The sequence below is a fragment of the Sebastes umbrosus genome, chromosome 20 (genome assembly GCF_015220745.1).
Source record: "Sebastes umbrosus isolate fSebUmb1 chromosome 20, fSebUmb1.pri, whole genome shotgun sequence".
Classification (NCBI taxonomy): Eukaryota; Metazoa; Chordata; class Actinopteri; order Perciformes; family Sebastidae; genus Sebastes; species Sebastes umbrosus.
The window spans coordinates 2,434,274-2,455,194 of record NC_051288.1 but is presented as its reverse complement, the minus strand read 5'-3'; the positions used below and the strand labels follow the sequence as shown (position 1 = coordinate 2,455,194).

At 40.1% G+C, this 20,921-nt stretch overlaps 1 protein-coding gene across 3 annotated transcripts in view; it reads left to right on the top strand.

Annotated features, from left to right (window-relative positions):
* The window catches only part of atp6v0a1b (ATPase H+ transporting V0 subunit a1b), a 53,752-nt gene that overhangs the window by 20,448 nt on the left and 12,383 nt on the right, over window positions 1-20,921 (top strand). For 2 of the 3 annotated variants that reach the window (XM_037755268.1, XM_037755269.1), the window contains 5 exons: window positions 2,311-2,527; window positions 3,283-3,390; window positions 5,443-5,643; window positions 8,131-8,148; window positions 19,591-19,708. In XM_037755268.1, coding sequence (XP_037611196.1) covers window positions 2,311-2,527; window positions 3,283-3,390; window positions 5,443-5,643; window positions 8,131-8,148; window positions 19,591-19,708 — 662 coding nt within the window. The remainder of the gene's footprint in view (window positions 1-2,310; window positions 2,528-3,282; window positions 3,391-5,442; window positions 5,644-8,130; window positions 8,149-19,590; window positions 19,709-20,921) is intronic. The other variant, XM_037755270.1, reaches the window with a different exon arrangement.

Sequence of the window (20,921 nt, the reverse complement as noted above, 5' to 3'; positions counted from 1 at the left end):
CACCATAAAAAAAGTCCTCCTCCAGTTCCTTATTGCTCTGTGACTACAGATACACAGACAGCAACCTGTTGATGTTGATGCTGAAGAAAAAGTTAACATATGAGGAGTGAATTCCACTGGTTCCAGCAGTATACATGTATAAGATAAGATAAGATATTCCTTTATTAGTATGTATGATTTCTGTGTGATCGGATGTGAGTTATGTCTCAGGTTTAATAACAGTGTTTCCTGTGGCCACCACAGCAACAAAAACAAAAGAAAACGTCCGATCCACTTCCTCAGTACGTACGTGGTTGTTGTTGTTGCTGCACTACACTTTTGTCACTTGACCCGTGAAGGCCAATGAGTTCATCTTACAAGTAAACGGCACAATTTTGAGGAAAATTGGCTTACTCTGATATTTTACAAAGAAAAGAAAAAGCAGACAATTTAGGTAAACAGGGCAGGCGTCTTGTTAGCTAGACTATATGCTCATGTGCATAATATCTAGACAGATAAAATGATGCAGCCTAAATTAACGTGATTGCATAGGTGCAGTTAGGCTGTGGGTGTGTGCTTCCAAAAAACATCCAAACACAGGAAGTCTGGATGGGACCCAAACTGCATTCAGATACCAAGGATCAAGCCTTGGTTGTACTATACTTCAAATTTAAAACAATGTCCTCACTTTTTGTCAGTACTATAGTCCCTTAAAAGGTAATGGAAAATAACTTTTTAACCCTCTGAGCACCACAATAGACCCGTTTTGTCTTCTTGAGGGGTGTACAGGGCGTCTTTAAGGGGAGATAGCAGGTCTGGGAACCTGAAAATTAATCTGAGATGCAGCTCAGCGCTGTCTGTCAAGTTGTTCTAGTCATAAATCAGAAATAAACATAAATTCATTAATAAATGTATTATTTAAAATAAATTGTAAAAGTGTATAAGGGCTTAGAACATTATGATTTAAGTATATGATGGTCATCCCCATGCTCTATTATGTCTCATAAGTTGTTTCATCAATTTTTGGGGTTAATACTATTTGTTACATAGATTTGGTGCTAAATTTAACTATTTTTACCACTGGAGAATTGATAAAAATGATCAATAATCACGCCAAAATACCACATTAAGACACCAAGACCTTGAAGAACACCATAGAAAAAGCCATGCTGTGATTTGGGATCAATAACTTTTGAAAATTGGAGATTTCTTCAAGAATTGCATTTTTTGGCGATTGGATGGCGAGCACTTCTGTTGTGTAAACTGCTCAGAAACCCCCTTATTGTCAATGTAGCTAGGAAAGCCATCCATCCTCTGAATGCTCTAGGTCTCTAGTCTGATCCATCCATCCGCTGAATGCTCTAGGTCTCTAGTTTGATCCATCCATCCTCTGAATGCTCTAGGTCTCTAGTTTGTGGCTGTAAAGTTTCATCAGGCTGTGATTATCCTAGAGGTCACCACAGGTCATTTTATACAGTGAGGTCAATGAAATGTCTCCTATGGGGACTAACATCATCACACATGAATACAGTTGGGCTCATTGGATCCACAAGAGTCTCAGCTTTACAGTAATACCCAATTTGTGTTGTTTAGGGACCCCAGTATGCAGAAATATTCAGATACATCATTTTAGAATAGGAGAAAATAACACATTTATACTGCATGAAAAAAATTGCATGTGATTGTCATAAAGTGGGCATGTCTGTAAAGTGGAGACTTACCTTAAGTGGAGTACCCATAGAACCCATTTTCATTCACATATCTTGAGGTCAGAGGTCAAGGGACTCTTTTGAAATTGGCTATGCCAGATTTTCCTCGCTAAAATTTACCCAACTTTGGAGTGTTATTTAGCTTCCTTCCTGACATGGTAGCATGACCTGGTTGGTACCAATGGATTCCTTAGGTTTTTTCTAGTTTCATATGATATCATATGATATCTCTACTCTAGCCCTGAAACTGAACCTGCTACAGCCTCTGACAGACAGTTAGGTCAGTCGGGATCGCGGGTGTCAGGGGGTTAAACTGTGTTTTAATACAAATTTTCTTATGTCCACATCGCCCCCACATGAAACACTGTTATTATATCCGTCTGAATTTATACAGTAACACTGATGGAGTATGATGAAACAATTACCCTACTGGAAACTGTTCTGGTTGACAATGCCAGTGCTATCTAACTCCTTCACATTCACCTGCTGATTGATGATATTTTCACTGCAGGCCATCATCAGTAAAGTGAAACCACTCAACAAATGGCACGCTAGATTCTCCATCACCGACTTCTTAAAATCTGCTTTGTTTGTGTTGTTAACTGACTTTGCCGCTCTGCAGGTACTTCAAGAAGCCGCTGAACATCTTCCTGGGCTTCATCCCAGAGATAGTCTTCATGTCCACTCTGTTCGGCTACCTCGTCCTGCTGGTCTTCTACAAGTGGACGGCCTACGACGCCTTCACCTCCAAGGACGCGCCCAGCCTGCTCATCCACTTCATCAACATGTGTCTCTTCAACTACAACGACCCCACAAACAAGCCCCTCTACAGGGGACAGGTGCTCCCTCCCCTCATCCACCCTCCTGCCTCTCCCAGCTTCCTGCCCCTCTCCCTCATGCACTAGTGTGGTTGAACCCTGGTAGAGAGGTGCACAGCAGCTCATAGCAGAACAATAATAATAGCATAATTAATAGTAATATACTACATAAATAAATAAATAATATTTTGTTCCGATACCAGTATTGGAAATACCTCCGATACAGCTGGTCGTATGATTTTGAAATTTATTTTTTTAATGCCAGAATTGATATATTTCCTTCATTTGAGTCTATGCAGAGATAGAAGGAAGTTACCGCTTTAATTGTAATTATACATTCACATTGTATTGTACATTCACTAGATATTCTCAGAGCTAAACTAACTCTTCTGCAGTTTGTAGTGTGCGTGCATGCACGTGAGAGCTGAGCGAAAGAGCGAGAACAAGCGCGCTGTGTGAGTGAAGGCAAGCAGGCAGAGGAGCAGAGTACAGCAGAGACTCCGGTTTCCAGGACCGGAGTCTCTGCTGTACTCTGCTCCTCTGCTCCTCTGCCTCCTCTATTGTTAGATTAGAACAACAAATAACTGTAACAAACCTGCGTCGCAAGAATGAGAATGAGACAAAAGAAAAAAAATGCTGTGTTTTCTGTCCCAGCAGTGAGGGGGGGAGGAGATAGTCAGGCCTCACCAGGATCCTTTCAGGGAATTAGCATCTTCTGATCATTGCTACACATCACCACCATCACCTTGTTAACCTCTCTCTGTTTGAATCTGTAGATGGGGATCCAGATTTTGTTGGTGCTGATTGCCCTTGCATGTGTACCCTGTATGCTGATTGTGAAAACTTTGGTGCTTCGGCGTCAGCACCTGTGGAAAAAGCACCTGGTATGTGGATCTGACCCCACCTATATAACCTTACTGCCACCTTTGATGAATAACATTTATAACCTTTGGTATAACCTTTTTTTTTTTTTTTTCCACTCCTATTCTGCCATTCATTTCAATGCACATTGTTAATGTGGTTGGTTGTGTTCGTGGTTGCCATGAAAACATGCTTAAAGCCTGCCTTGGAAACGCTCATATTTTGGTGGAAAATTTGGTAGAAATGAACTGAGGGCACCCTGACAGCTGATGAGCTGCCACTTTTATCCTCTTATTCTACACGTAAATTTGACAAGTTTTTATCCAAAATTGCCGTGTATCCAACAAATATGAATTTCTTGAAATACCTGGTGTATCGGCCTGGTGCTCACTGGCTCTCTTAAACCTCACAGAAATGCAGTCAGACTGAAGATCAGTACCAACTTTAAAGGTTCCATATCGTGCTCATTTTCAGGTTCATAGTAGTATTTTGTGTTTCTACTAGAACATGTTTACATGCTGTAATGTTAAAAAACTTAATTTTCCTCATACTGTCTGCCTGAATATGCCTGTATTCACCCTCTGTCTGAAACGCTCCGTTTTAGTGCATTTCAACGGAATTGCAACGGAATTGCGTGGCTAGGCAACAGTCTGGGTCCATGTTTACTTCCTGTCAGCTGATGTTTTTTACATACACTGCAACAGGAAATAAACTGGGATACATTTAGAATGTTTACATTTAAAACCGTGTAATGACATCACAAATGGACAGAAATCCTAACGGCTTGTTTCAAACGCACAATTTCTGAAGACGGGCTGTGTGTATTTCTCCGTATATTGAGCGGTTTGATACTTTCACAGTATTCATTTCGCACTTAAACCTGCTTTATAATATAAAAGACATGAAAATACTATTTTTACAATATGGGACCTTTAAAGAATTACGGTCGTGTTAACCATGTTCATGAGATGAGTCCTACATATTAAGTAAGTGGAGTGCTACTCAGTGTACATTTTGGCACCTGGTCTATTTATATATTTTTAGTTTACTTTTTGGCATTTTCGCCTTTATTTACACCCGGTCTTATGCCAAAAATGTATTAGCTTTTGTTACATTTTAGTAAGTTGATTATAGTTTAAGTTAAATTAAAGACATTTTGTCAGTGACATTTCTGATTTTCGTGTCGCAACATTAACATTAAAGATAGGGTCGACGATGTTGGAAAGCTAGCATAATTTGAAAGTAGCATCACCTCAGGAGCTCCGTCTAAACCTCAACTCAACAACGCTACCTCATGACAAGTAACCGCGGCAGTGCTACTGCAGGGCTGACTTTTCTCTTCCATTCTCCAGTAAACTTGACGGCGGCGACACGCTTTGAGTTCAGGTTGGTGCACGCCAAGGGTAGAGAACGAGCAGGGAGGCATCTGATTGGTTCTTTCCAAGCGGACCTCGAGTCAGTGATTGGTAGACGTTTTTACAGGATTACAGCAGCTACAGATGACGGCTCTTTTCCAGTCCTTTTTCAGAGCTCATCAGTAATAGATCGCTGTCGGGGTGTAAAGACCATTTCAACCAATAGAACAAATAGTGGAGACTGGAGAACATCGTCAACCCTGCCTTTAAAGTTATCAAGTTATCAAAAAAATTGCTAGCTAGCTGACATTCCAGATCCAAATTAGCCACCAGAGCAAACTAGCCTGCTGTCAAGCACATAAAAGCCATTTTAGACGAGTAAATATTAGACGGTATCAGGATGTTGCTGGTAGCTTCAACAGGAAATGATTTTAGTCATACTGAGACCAGAATTTCTTCTCTGCCATTTAAAGTTTTACAGTTACAAGCTGTACATTACAAAATAAAAGTCCTCGACTGTGTTTCTTGAGGTTTAACTCAACCAATGAGCAGTGTCATGTTTCACAAGTGGCGGATGGATTTCATTTTGGAATGAAAGCCTTTAACTCACTGTACTGGGTGCCCTGTTACTTTAAAAACAAATGAAGCAAATGAAGAAGAAAGCGTTGAACCTAAGGCTTGCTTTAAGCTAGACACAGCTCTTGTGGCTTTTGTATTTAGTCCCAGAAGAGGGAAGAAACCCCCGCAGAGAATCTAGAGCAGACTTTAGAGCAAACAGGCGTGTCCTCATCATGCACCGGACTCACCCAACAGGGCACGCAGAAGTTCGGAGGGGTGCGGGTGGGCAACGGGCCCACGGAGGACGAGGCTGGCATCATGGACCATGACCACCTCTCGCAGCACTCAGAGGAAGGAGATGAGGTGAGCTCACCAAATATCACCAGACATCACTGATTCAAATTCCATCCCCCTTCCAGACCTTGATTTTGTTTCACTTTTAGTACTGTTTCTTTAATTTCATGGGTTATTTCAATTTTCTGTATGCAAAAACATATGAAATCCATACCCTAAATAACGTCTTTCTCAGCATTGACCTTTTACCTACCGTGCCTTTTTAGCTGACGTTTTGTGGGCAGATTGCGTAGCACATTACACTTTGCATTACACCGGTACTGAAACATCATCCAACCATTAACTTAGCAGAGAATACTACAAGTTCTTCCTTATGTTTAACACGGGCTGGGGTTCGCTTCTGGACTAGATATAGATAATAAAGGTTCATTGTAATTTTCACATTTTTCAGAGAAGTATATAGTTCCCTTAGAATGCTTACAAAATAGTAGATATACTAGATCAGGGGCCTGCAACCTGCGGCTCCGGAGCCACATGAGGCTCTTTAGCCCCTCTCCAGTCCCACATGGACACGCTCCAGAAAGCCATAATTAAACACGCCATATCAGGCCGTGTGTTGCTGCGATTAAAGGATCATCACCTGGAGCTCCTCAGGCTCGAGGCTGAGGAGCAGCAGCAGGAGATCTGGCAGGACCTCCTCCTCCTCAGAGTTCAAGAAGAAATCATTGAACTCAATGACATCTGCTCTGTGGAGTTTTAAAAAAATTAGTGGAAATGAATAACTGTTTTTTCGAGAATAAAGTCATAATATTACGAGAATAAAGTCATAATATTACAAGAATAAAGTCATAGGTTATAAAGCAGTAATTTGACGTGTTATTGAATTTTTTTCTGATAATATGGCGACTTTATTTCTTGAAAAATATGACTTTATTCTCATAATATTATGACTTTATTCTCTAAATCTTAGATTTATTTTTTTTCCTCAATGTGGCCCTAATACTCCGTCGTACCGTCGTACTATAGACCTACAACAATGATAAATAAAAACAAAAAACAGTTATTCATTTCCATTTCTATAAATCCACAGGGAGCCACTGGAGAGGAGCTAAAGAGCCACATCTGGCTACGGATCCGCAGGTTGCAGACCCCTGCTTTAGTCCCTGTCGTACCTTCATATCAGAGAGCAGTCTTTTTCTCCCGAGTAGTAACAAGAGACAAGGACGATGTTGGCACAACAGCGTGCAGAGAGAAAGGCAGGGCAGGGATGGATCGGAGCAGATAAGAGATGGATTTTCCATTTCAGAAACATAAACAGCGAGGTGGTTTTCATGAGAACCAGCGAGTGGAATTTCTGATATACCAGCCAGAGTTTTTTCTCTCTGTGACTCAGAGGTTTGGTGTCTCCCCGGTCTCCTGCGTAATAAATCTCTCTGCGTGTTTATGCTGCGATAACAGATTACATAACTGTAATATAATAAGACTGCTTTCTGTCATCAGTATTCCAAGTGTATGATATTCCATGTAGCCATGGCTTAAACAACATACTTATGGGGATTTAATATTGCATAGTGTTGAGTAGCAAGTGACTGTCGTTTCTATAGGGGGTTGGACAACTCACTGAATACTACAGAAGATGTTAACATCTGTGGTAAACTGATTGAAATAGGTCTCCCTTTCTCTTGTGTTTTTTCTCTGGCTCTCTTGAGTACACACGCTGACCTTTGAACTTCTAATCAGTGGTTTCTGGCAGTGCTGGTTATTTGGGAATCCACAATCCTTGATCTGTGCAAAAACACATTGTGAAGTTCAGCCAAAGCTAATAAAAGTCTTCAAAAGTCTAGAATTATCCTAATTAATTGGGTATCTTCATCCTGGCAGTCGTGTGTAGTGCCTGTCTGCACTGCGTCTTGGCAACAGGCCTACATGTGACTCCCAGGATGCGCTGTATCCCTCCGCCCTGGCTCAACAACGAAGACGGAATATAACATAAGAATATACCAAGAGACTGTAACTTTGGAAGATACACACTCTGATTTGTGTAGATTACAGTGACCCGTAACTCTTTCAGAATACATATGACATGAGATTATCGTATTAACAAGAAAATCTGAACCTATCCTTTCAGATTCAACCCGACTGAACCCAAAGTGGTGCCAAATTTAAGATAGACCAGGATAATGCAATTCATTGGCTACACACTGTCTCCTTCCCTCTTCCCCCCCCCCCCCCCGGGAAGTGCATGTCTATTTGCAAAACATAACAAATGGATGCAGAACAGTCAGAGAGAGAAAGAGAGAAACGTCTTATTAAATTACATTTGAAAATAACCAAAGGGAAGCCCAACCTGAGCCCAAAACTTTACCCAACGAAATGGCCTTAACCCGACCTGAAACCCTTTAAATACCTTTATCTGGACCTTTTAGGCTCCAGAAGTTCTGAGGTTCCAGAACTCCAGAGTCTAGCAAATAAACTGCAAAAAGTATGATGGACCCTTGTGGATCAATGCAGTTCCTGAATTCTGCCACTAACCTTTGACCTTTGCTTACTTTCAAGCACCCAGAGGAAGAGCCGGTAAGAACCTGAGTTTTTGGTGTCTTCTTATAGCATGTCTGGATGCTGTCTTGCCTGATCTGTTTGTGCCATTAGTACCAAGTGGTGGTCTTTCTGTACTGATATACTGTCTACCTCCCAGTACCAGGCATGTTTATGTGTGTGACTGTAAAGATGTATCTTTTTGTCTGTGAAATTTCACTACGAGGTCATTTAGTGAGATACTCATTCTTGAGATTGCTACAGTTCCATTTGTTTCAGTGCAGTTTTTCATTGACATCTAGTTTCAAGAAAATGACATCAGCTTTGACATTCTTGACATTTTTTCATTGCACGTTAAAACTTTTGGCAGATGCCCTCACTTCTAAAGAGAAAAAAAAGCTTTTAAAACTCAATGAGAGACTTAATGACTTGTTAAGTTGGATATTTTTTTAGCGTACCCTTGAATAAAGCTGGTGCCAAGACCACTGAAATAGAATCCGAGACAAATCCAAGTACGAGCGGTTTTGAGATGAAGTGAAGATCAGGTCAAAGTCAGGGGTTGAGTGCGAGTTGTAATTAGTTTAAAATAGAGCTGTCAGAGTTAACGCAATAATAACGCAAATTTGTTTTAGCGCCACTAATTTCTATAACGCATTAACGCAACTTTTAATTAACCTCTTAAAAATCCAGACCACTATTGGATCTTTCGGAGGCTGTAGCGGGGTTCAGTTTTAAAGTTAGAGTGAAGATACTGGCATCATATGTAACAAGAAAACCTCAAGAAAACCTCAGGAATCTATCGGTACCAACCGTGTCACGCTAGCTTGTCAAGAACGCTCCACAAACATACCATAAATTTTGACGAGGAAAAACACACACACACACACACACACACACACACACACATTAACACACACTGAAAATGATAGGCTTTTGTAGGAACTATAGGCTTCTTTGAGGTTTATAACGAGGGCTGTTAATAATGCGTCGACGCAAATTTGTTTTAACGCCATTGCTTTCGATTTTTTAGTTGTAACGGCTCAGGTTTAAAGCTATGAGTGAAGATACTGGTATCATATGAAACTAGAAAAACCTGAGGAATCCATCGGTACCAACCATGTCATACTAGCTTGTCGTGAAGGAGGTAAAATAACGCTCCAAACTTACGCTAAATTTTGGTGAGGAAAAACTGTCATGTCCATTTTCAAAGGTGTCCCTTTGATCTCTGACCTCCAGATATGTGAATGGGTTGTATGGGTACCCACGAGTCTCCCCTTTACAGACATGCCCACTTTATTATAATCACATGCAGTTTGGGGCAAGTCATAGTCAAATCAGCACACTGACACACTGACAGCTGCTGAGTTCGCCATGTTATGATTTGAGCATATTGTTTTATGCTAAATGCAGTACCTGTGAGGGTTTCTGGACAATATCTGTCATTGTTTTGTGTTGTTAATTCATTTCCAATAATAAATATATACATACATTTGTATAAAGCAGCATATTTGCCCACTCACATGTTCATAAGAGTATTAAATACTTGACAAATCTCCCTTGAAGGTACATTTTGAACAGATAAAACATGTGTGATTAATTTGTGATTAATCCCGATTAACTACGGACAATCATGCGATTAACTGCCATTAAATATTTGAATCGATTGACAGCCCTAGTTTAAAACAAAACAAAACAGTGGCCATTCAATATTCTTAATACTGTTGTCTCATGGCGGGATCACACTACACAATATTTTTGCCTGTTGAGACAGTCACTGTGTCTGTTTCGACGATAATAGAGTGTGTTTCCATCCAAACAAGTACAAGTCAAAACACTCACCCAGACAGAGACAAATTACCCCTCGCACGGCAGCTGGATTCTTGTGATGTCATAAGGTCACTCGGAAATCCATCTCTGTTAGGCTTCAAGCAATGCGTTTGATTCCAGCAAGCCAGAGCAGGGACCGCGACTGACGTGTGAGGAGCTACGGGCGCGGTGAGACACAGCGATTGTTGGTTCTAAACAACAATGGCAGCTCGTGAAGAGGTTCATGTAGATCAGGGGTCTGCAACCTGCAGCTCCGGAGCCACATGCGGCTCTTCAGCTCCTCTACAGTGGCTCCCTGTGGAGTTTTTAAAAAAGTTAGTGGAAATGAATAACTGTTCTTTGTTTACATTTTCATTTTTATTTATCATTGTTGTAGGTCTAATGTACGACGGTACAACGGAGTATTATGGCCACATTGAGGAAAAAAATAAATAAATCTGAGATTTAGAGAATAAAATCATAATATTATAAAGTAGTAATTTTACATTTTATTTTCCTTTTTCTCGTAAAGTTATGATTTTATTCTCGTAATATTATGACTTTTTCTCTTGTAAACTTCTGACTTTATTCTCGTAATATTACGACTTTTTTTCTCGTAAAGTTATGACTTTATTCTCGTAACATTTAGACTTTATTCTCGTAAAGTTATGACTTTATTCTTGTTATATTACAACTTTTTCTCGTAAAGTTATGACGTTGTTATCGTTATATTACGACTTTTTTCTCTTAAAGTTATGACGTTATTCTCGCTATATTACGACTTTTTTCTCGTAAAGTTATGACGTTATTCTCGTTATATTACGACTTTTTTCTCGTAAAGTTCTGACATTATTCTCGTTATATTGTGACTTTTTCTCGTTATATTACAACTTTTTTCTCATAAAGTTATGACGTTATTCTCGTTATATTGTAACTTTTTCTCGTAATATTACGACTTTTTTCTCGTGGAGTTATGACGTTATTCTCGTTATATTACGACTTTTTCCCGTAATATTATGAAATTTTTCTCTCGTAAAGTTATGACGTTATTCTCGTTATATTACGACTTTTTTCTCGTAAAGTTCTGACATTATTCTCGTTATATTGTGACTTTTTCTCGTTATATTACAACTTTTTTCTCGTAAAGTTATGACTTTATTCTTGTTATATTGAGACTTTTTCTCGTAATATTACAACTTTTTTCTCGTAAAGTTATGACGTTATTCTCGTTATATTGTGACTTTTTCTCGTAATATTACGACTTTTTTCTCGTGGAGTTATGACGTTATTCTCGTTATATTGTGACTTTTTCCCGTAATATTATGACATTTTTCTCTCGTAAAGTTATGACGTTATTCTCGTTATATTACGACTTTTTTCTCGTGAAGTTCTGACATTATTCTCGTTATATTGTGACTTTTTCTCGTTATATTACAACTTTTTTCTCGTAAAGTTATGGCTTTATTCTCGTTATATTGAGACTTTTTCACGTAATATTACAACTTTTTTCTCATAAAATTATGACTATTCTCGTTATATTGTGACTTTATAGCATCAGTTAGATCCACCACTGAGGTGCCCTTGAGCAAGGCCCTTAACCCTCAACTGTTCCAGTGGAGCTGCTCAGTGGCCAGCAGATCGCACTGTGGTTGTACTGGGCAGCTTCCAGGTGTGAATGTGATCAGGACGTTCCTGAAAAAGAGAGCATTGTTCTCAGTGAATCTCCCCCTGAATAAATAAAGGTAAAAAAAAGAAAAAAGAGAGTATTTCTTACCTGAAAGAAGAGCAAAGTTCAGCACTGACGGCACCTGCCAAGTATTTTTTCAAAGTGCCTGCCCTTTTCTGAACAGTTTCCAGTGACGGCCATGGCTAGGTTGAAGACAAATACGCCTCTAGGAGACAAGTCAAGAAAACTAAACTCTAAACCAGAGGTCAGCAACCTGCGGCTCTTCAGCCCCTCTCCAGTTGCTCCCTGTGGATTTTTAAAAATGGAAATGAATAACTGTTTTTTGTTTACATTTTATTTTTTATTCATCATTTTTGTAGGTCTATGGTACGACAGTACTACGGAGTATTAGGGCCACATTGAGGAAGAAAAATAAATCTGAGATTTCGAGAATAAAGTCATAATATTACGAGAATAAAGTCATAATATTACGAGAATAAAGTCAGAAGTTTACAAGAAAAAAAGGCGGAACATTATAAAGTCGTAATTTTACGTGTTATTTAATTTTTTTTTCTCGTAAAGTTATGACTTTATTCTCGTAATATTACAAAGTTTTTTCTCGTAAAGTTATGACTTTATTATCGTAATATTACGACTTTTTTTTCTCGTTAAGTTATGACTTTATTCTTGTAATATTACGACTTTTTTTCTCGTAAAGTTATGACTTTATTCTCGTAATATTACGACTTTTTTCTCGTAAAGTTATGACTTTATTCTTGTTATAGTATGACTTTTTCTCTTAATATTATGCCTTTATTCTGGAAATCTCAGATGTTTTTTCCCTCAATGTGGCCCTAATACTCCATAGTACATTTGCTCTTTGGTCCTCACTGCATTAGACTTATATACTATATCAGGGGTCACCAACCTTTTTGAAACCAAGAGCTACTTCTTGGGTACTGATTAATGCGAAGGGCTACCAGTTTGATACACACTTAAATAAATTGCCAGAAATAGCCAATTTGCTCAATTTACCTTTAACTCTATGTTATTATTAATAATTAATGATATTTATCTTTGTGAAAACACTGATCATGTTAATGATTTCTCACAACAAATATATAGAAACAGATAAATATCAATATGCAACACTTTATTTTTATATTTTCTCTAAGTGCACATGTTTTTCAAATTTTTCAAACATTTGAAAATGATCACTTCTACGACAGTCTTGTGAAATCACAATATCCCATTTTAACTAGCTAGCCACTAACATTTTTTAACAAATCATGAATTACTTTGCACCATGTTTGTACAAATAATAACTCATGTAAAATACAAAAATCAACTCTCAAATTTTTAAATAAATCATGTCACACTTTGAACTGGACACCAAATCTGTTATCTGTTTCTTTGTCAGTTAGTGGGAAGCCTGGCATTGCATGCTGTTAACCAGTGTGTTGTACTCTGGTGTGTAACTTGACACTGCAACTCTGAGTGAGTCTTGCAGATGTGCATCAGTGAGGCGTGTTCTGTGTTTGTTCTTGATGAAGTTCATGTCAGAAAAGGCTGATTCACAAAGATAAGTTGAACCAAACAGGCTTGCAACCTTCATAGCTGCTGCGCATACACCACTGTACTTTTCTGTGTCAAGAAGGCACCAAAAGTTTGGTGCAGCCTGATGGGCTTTGAGGTGGAGGTCATTTTGCAGTGTTACAATTTCAATCTCCACCTGTTCAGCATCCAGGCTGAATGTTGCACTTAACTGCTCAGCAATACATGATATGTCCACGTTCATGAAAGGATTAGAAATGAACGACACACATGGCTCAAGCTGATCCAGGTCACAAAACCTGTTCTCAAACTCTTGCCCAACTCTGTTTATGACCTGAGAGTACTTTTCTGCAACTTTGTCAAAAGCCTCAGATGCAGAAGCATTGTCTTTCAGCACCATCTGCACAGAGGGAAAGTGCAGCACTTTTTTTCTCTGTAAATGCACAGAGAAAAGGTTCATCTTAGCTTTAAATGCATTTAAAGCACTTATCATATCGGCGACAGTTTTACCTTTGCCTTGCAGCTCACAGTTCAAACTGTTCAGTTTCCCAGTAATGTCCGTTAAAAATGCAAGGTCAAGTATCCACTCAGTGTCCTCCAGCAGCACGGTGTCCTCACCTCTGGACTGCATGAACTCTTTGATTTCACCCAAAAGTGACAAAAAACGTTGCAAAATTCGTCCCCTGCTGAGCCATCGGATTTCTGTGTGTAGTAGCAGGTCATCATATTCAGCTGACAGCTCCTCCAAAAGTACCTTGAATGTTCTGTGCTGTTTAGCTCTGGAGCGGATGCTGTTTATGATCTTCACGACGGGAGTCATTACGTGCTCAAAGCAGATCACTTTTGCACATAAGGCCTGCTGGTGTATGATGCAGTGGTACTGCAGAAAGTTTGGGAACTCTGGGTCAGCTTTACAGTGAGCAACGAATCCTGTGTGTCGGCCGATCATAGCAGGAGCCCCATCCGTAGTCACTGATACCAGCTTTTTCCAGCGGCACCTTTTTTTCCACCAAAAACTCCTTCACTGCGTTATAAATGTCAACTCCCCTCGTAGTTGTCTTCAGGGGCAGTAGTGTCAGAAGTTCTTCTTTTGTGGAGAAATCATCAAACACCATCCGGATAAAGACCATCAGCTGAGCCGTACTGCTGCTGTCCACCGACTCGTCACACTGGATGCTGAACCACCGGCACCTCGCCAGATCACGGTCCAGCTGGTCGGCCAAGTTCCCAGACATCATCGACACTCTTCTTACCATTGTAGTTGCCCCGAGTTGAACATTGGAGAGACTGGAGAGTACATCGGTTCCATACTTCTCGTCTTCAAGCACAGTTTTAGCAATTATCATCATTGCTTCTTTGACAACCTCCCCGTCTGTAAATGCCTTCTTTTTCTTCATCAAGAATTGCGTAGCTCTAAACGAGGCTTCGGTTGCTTTTTGGGAGTTTTTAACCGGTCTAGTGAAAAAAGACTGCTGTTTGCACAAAGCTGCCTTTAACTCGCGGGCTTTTTCTGCTCGCAGTGCGCTGCCCGGTGGGTAGTTAGCATGGTAGCTTGTGTGACATGTAGTGAAATGTCTCTCCACATTGTGCCGCTTTGCTATCGCCACAGTTGCCCCGCAAATGAGACACACGCAGGATCCTTTCACAGTGGTAAAAAAAAACTCTACCTCCCATTCGTCGTGAAAATGATATGTTTTCTTTCTTTTTTCTGCCATTTTTTGGGGTAACTCTTCTCCTCATTTTCGTTGCGTCTGCTAGCTTGTTTGTATGAGCGCAACAAACGCTACGTTTTGGTCATGCGCACAATACTGACCTTTGAACTATACTAGGTCAGAGTTCATTTATATTAAACACAAAAAACATTTTAAATTTTAAGTGTTTTTATATATATATGTTGTCATTTGTAAGTTACATGCAAGTCTGATTTAAACAACAATAGCAAAAAAATAAAATAAATAAAATTTAAAAAAAATAGAGGCAGCTCACTGGTAAGTGCTGCTATTTGAGCTATTTTTAGAACAGGCCAGCGCGCGACTCATCTAGTCCTTACGGGCGACCTGTTGCCCGCGGGCACCGCGTTGGTGACCCCTGTACTATATACACACGTAGGCAAAATTGTTGGTACCCTTCCGTTAAAGAAAGAAAAACCCACAATGGTCACTGAAATAAGTTGAAACTGACAAAAGTAATAATAAATAAAAATTCACTGAAAATTAACTAATGAAAATCAGACATTGTTTTTGAATTGTGGTTCAACAGAATCATTTTAAAAAACAAACTAATGAAACTGGCCTGGACAAAAATGATGGTACCCTTAACTTAATATTTAGTTGTACAACCTTTCGAGGCAATCACTTCAATCAAGTGATTTCTGTAACTCTCAATGAGACTTCTGCACCTGTCGACAGGTATTTTGGCCCACTCCTCTTGAGCAAACTGCTCCAGCTGTCTCAGGTTTGAAGGGTGCCTTCTCCAGACTGCATGTTTCAGCTCCTTCCACAGATGTTCAATAGGATTTAGATCAGGGCTCATAGAAGGCCACTTCAGAATAGTCCAATGTTTTGTTCTTGTGCCAGATGCAGCAAAGCAGCCCCATAACATAACCGAGCCTCCTCCATGTTTCACATTAGGTACAGTGTTCTTTTCTTTGTATGCTTCATTTTTGCGTCTGTAAACATAGAGCTGATGTGACTTGCCAAAAAGCTCCAGTTTTGTCTCATCTGTCCAAAGGACATTCTCCCAGAAGCTTTGTGGCTTGTCAATATGCATTTTGGCAAATTCCAGTCTCGCTTTTTTATGATTTGCGTCCTCCTCGGTCGTCTTCCATTAAGTCCACTTTGGCTCAAACAGTGACGGATGGTACGATCTGACACTGATGTACCTTGACCTTGGAGTTCACCTCTAATCTCTCTGGAAGTTGTTCTGGGCTCTTTGGTTACCATTCGTATTATCCGTCTCTTCAATTTGTCATCAATTTTCCTCTTGCGGCCACGTCCAGGGAGGTTGGCTACAGTCCCATGGACCTTAAACTTCTGAATAATATGTGCAACTGTAGTCACAGGAACATCAAGCTGCTTGGAGATGGTCTTATAGCCTTTACCTTTAACATGAAGGTCTATAATGTTCTTTCTGATCTCCTGAGACAACTCTCTCCTTAGCTTTCTGTGGTCCATGTTCAGTGTGGTACACACCATGATGCCAAACAGCACAGTGACTACTTTTGACCCTTTAAATAGGCAGACTGACTGATTAAAAGTTTGAAGACACCTGTGATGCCATTTACAGGACACACCTTAGTTTAACATGTCCCTATGGTCAAACTATTTTACATCTTTTCTAGGGGTACCATCATTTTTGTCCAGGCCAGTTTCATTAGTTTGTTTTTTAAAATGATTCTGTTGAACCACAATTCAAAAACAATATCTGATTTTCATTAGTTAATTTTCAGTACATTTTTATTTATTATTACTTTTGTCAGTTTCAAGTTATTTCAGTGACCATTGTGGGTTTTTCTTTCTTTAACGGAAGGGTACCAACAATTTTGCCTGCGTGTGTACTTAGACTATAAACTGTGTTACCTTCATCACAATGCTCAAACTTTTGCGGCTCCAGACAGATTTCTTATTTTTTATTTTGCCTAAAATGTCTCTTTAGATAGTAAAGGTTGCTGACCCTGCTCTAAACTCTTGTAGATTGTGAATGTACGTTGTGAAATCATATACAGTAACTCTGCTCAGCTGAAATGTTTTGTTCACAACATTTCTGATCAGAGCCGCTATAGCCTCCGTGTATTTTGCCATTACGGCATGTTAGCCGGTGTTGTTTTCATTAGCCACTTATGTCGGAGACCCTTTGAATGGAAACAATGAGTCCTGCTTCCATGAACTCTATTTAATGGCTCCGAGGACAAAAGAGAAGCATGGAAAGAGGAAACCAGACCAGCGCAAAGCCAAACCCAACAAGAGCAAACTTAGAGCATTAGTCTCCAGTGTTCCCCCCCCCCCCCCACCCCCCCCCTCCCTGAACACGTCATACAGGAAAGGCTCGTCTTGCTCCAGGAAGGAGAGAACGGAGGAACTCTGTTGGCTTTACAACACACAAACAAGTCCCTGCGCTGTGATCTTGCTAGGAAAAAAAAAAGAAGAAACAAACTCAAACAACCCAGACTAGCCAGACTAGCTCTTTGTTTTCTGCCTGACCATAGCTGAAGGCTCAGGAGAGGGGTCAAAGGTCAAAGCAGCCGCTCATTAAAATGATAACGGAATTTCCATCCATACTGACAGTACAGCTGTTATTATTGGCCACACTTTGAGTGGGTGATAATCATCTCTCAATGTTAAGTAAAGTGTTTGTTTTAGTCTCTTTTTTTCCTGCGGTTTACTATCGTAGTCAGTATATTAAACACAACTTTGTTAATGCGTTAATCAACTGTTTAATTTATAAAAAATATATATATTAAAAGTTACTGTGAGGAACTTTTAACTGGTTATGAAGCAGTCTCGATGTAATACTGATGCTTCCATGTGACCTGCATAAGACCATCAGCAAGAACATTGGCTGTGTCTTTAAAGTTATTTGCCTCGCTGCTTCGCTACGACGACGACACCACGCTGCTGGAGGCTCAGGCCGTATTGCTGGGCCCGCTGGAGGGAAGGGAGGCAAGGGAGAATTAGGAACTAGACAGACTTTCAGACCCTGCTGCAGTAAAATGAGAAGTTTTCTAAAGGGACTCTGGTGCTCGGAAACACACTACCGCTTTTGTCCACAGGGACCGCCAAAAATCGACACAAAACTCCTCGTGCCAGCTTTAAAGAATCACAAAATCTTTAAACATCAATTTTGACAAACGCACCCAATGCTAGTACAAAAGTAAAAGCTAAACTAAACAGAAATATTCATTCTTAAAGGGAGATAGTTTAGTGATTGGAGCAAAGCTGTGGACAAAATAATCCCTGAAGTTGCTTTCCTCTATTTCACATGTCAAAGTCAGTTTACGTGTTGTAGTTTAGTACTACTTAGCCTGTGAAAACAGTGTTTTTTGAAAGACGTGTTTCCCAGGCAGGGAGGGTTTAATGAGAGACATGAATTAGGGTAGTGTGGGATCCAATATTCTTGGTGCTCGGCCTCTGCTGCACCAATTTGGACCGTTCTTTTTGTATGTTTGGAGACTTTATGTCAGTGCAACACTTAATCACTGCAGTACCTCATTAAAGCTCCTGTTATGACCATGGAGAATATAGATATACCCGCTAGTAAAAGCACCAGAAACAAAAGATGTCTGTGAATGATGATGAATGACGATGAATGACGATGACGATGACGATGTTCTAGTTGAAACTCAGTGGATGCAGTGGTGGCCTGAAGGTTTTAGGGAAGTGGGCTTGTGACCTGAAGGTTGCCGGTTCGACCTTTTGGACTGGCAGGAGAAGTGAACGACTGTGCACTGCTCTCCCCTCATTATCACCACTGAGAAGTCCCTGAGCAAAGCCGTATAGTGATTAAAAGCCGTAAGGTGCTTGATTCGCTGCATGTACACATTGAGTGACAGCCCGGACACACCAGGAAGGTCAGGAGCGCGTAGCAGCTGTGTTACTTGTTGTTTTTTATTTCAGCGTCCATGTTAACAGGTTAGAGCAGCCACACTAAGAGACTGTGAGACACGCGTCTCAGCTGCGAATAGAGGTCTCGCCTATTTTTGACGCGTCTCACAGCACCAACAGAGAGTGAAAGTGATCTATTGACAGTATATTAACATCATATCAGCAACACTACTACAGTTTCGATGTCTAGACATCTGTGGAATATGTTACAGACAGTGGAAGTGATCTATTGACTGTATATTAACATCATATCAGCTACATTACTACAGTTTCGATGTTTATCTGCAGAATATGTTAGGGAGATGAAAAAAAAGTAAAGACTTATTTTTAAATCAACACTTCCTGCTTTCATTTCATAATAAAAGCCCTCAAGCGTTTTTTTCTAAGGACAGAATTCCTTCATTTGTTAGGACAAGGCTTTTATTCTGAAATATGTTCCTGTCAGTGTTCTAGAACATGCAGTGACTTGGAGAGCTCCATCAATGAATATAGTGCAGAGTTTTAATTGTGGATTATTACTATTATTTACAAATGAACACACGTTTCTTAACCTTTCTCTGTCTAAAATAAATACAAATGATATTTATAATGAAATGAAATGGCCATTAAAAGGCAAACTCTATGTAGAAAGAAAGGGCTGACAGCAGCAGCTGACACGCAGCTGAAATGCAGCTGGTGTGAACGCCCGACGCATGTATCACGCAGCCGCCACGCGCTCCTGACGTTCCTGGTGTGTCCGGGGCTTTACAGTGACAGTAATCAGCTCAATGCCAATATATATATATATAAATATATATATATGTGTGTGTATGAAACCATGCTGTGCGTGCTAACCATCTTGTCTTCCCACCACAGTTTGACTTTGGTGACGTAGCTGTCCACCAGGCCATCCACACCATAGAGTACTGTCTGGGATGCATCTCCAACACAGCCTCCTACCTGCGCCTCTGGGCCCTCAGCCTGGCTCATGCACGTGAGTAAAAGCCTGCATACACACACACTCGCAAAAGCATGCACAGTTTTATGATACACATTCTGTGAAGCATTATTTTTAGATAAAGAGCATGGCTGCGGTCGAAAAGTCTTTTTTTGTTCAGGAAGGTTCCTATAAGGGAGTGAAATTGACCAGGAAGTATCTTAGCAGCAGCCATGATGAGAGCTGTTTGAATCCTCTAAATGCTGAGGAAAGGTGCTTCGATGCTTCCGTTATTATCTCCTTTAGCAGAGGATACACTGGAGCATCCTTTACCAAAGGAAAGGAGATAATACATATTATTTTTATTTTTAAAGTTATTTTTTGGGGTGATTTTTAAGTATTTATTGATAGGACAGTGGATAGAGTGTTGGAAAGGGGGAGAGAGAGAAATGACATGCGGAAAGGACCACAGGCCGGATTCAAACCCGGGTCCACCGCTGCTAGGACTGAGCCTTGGCGATACATGGGCACTCGCTCTACCGACTGAGCTAACCAGCCGCCAATACATATTATTTTCATTCAGTCATATACTAATTGGGATTGATAAATATGAGTGGACAGTGCAGTCTATAGGCTATTCCTTTTTTTATTTCAATTCCGTCCTTGGTAATGAAGTGATATTTTTCACCGGTTGTCCACATTAGGTCAGATAATCCTTTATTATATGTTGATAGAGTGTTCCAGCAGCAGGAGGACCTGTGGTATTTCTCTTTCACACATCGTGGGTGAAGCAGTCTGTCACTGAAAGACCTATTTAACAACGCACAGGGGGGTAGCGGCGCCTTTTGTAGTCCATCTTCAGAACATTGTAGTTTCACCACAGCAGACAAGCGTCACTGGACACACCAGGAACATCAGGAGCGCGCTGCGGCTGCGGCTGCGGCTGCGCTGCGTTTCTGCTGCTGCTGCTGCTGTCAGCCCTTTCTTTCTAAATAGAGTTTGCCTTTTAATGGCCATTTCATTTCAATATAAATATAATTAATATTTAATTTAGACCGAGAAAGGTTAAGAAACGTGTGGTAATATGTAAATAATAGTAATAATCATCAATTAAAACTCCGTACTATATTCATTCATGGAGCTCTCCAAGTCACTGCATTTTCTAGAACACTGTCCGACACATATTTCAGAATAAAAGTCTTGTGTTAACAAATGAAGGAATTATGTCCACAGAAAAAAACGCTTGAGGGCTTTTATTTTGAAATGAAAG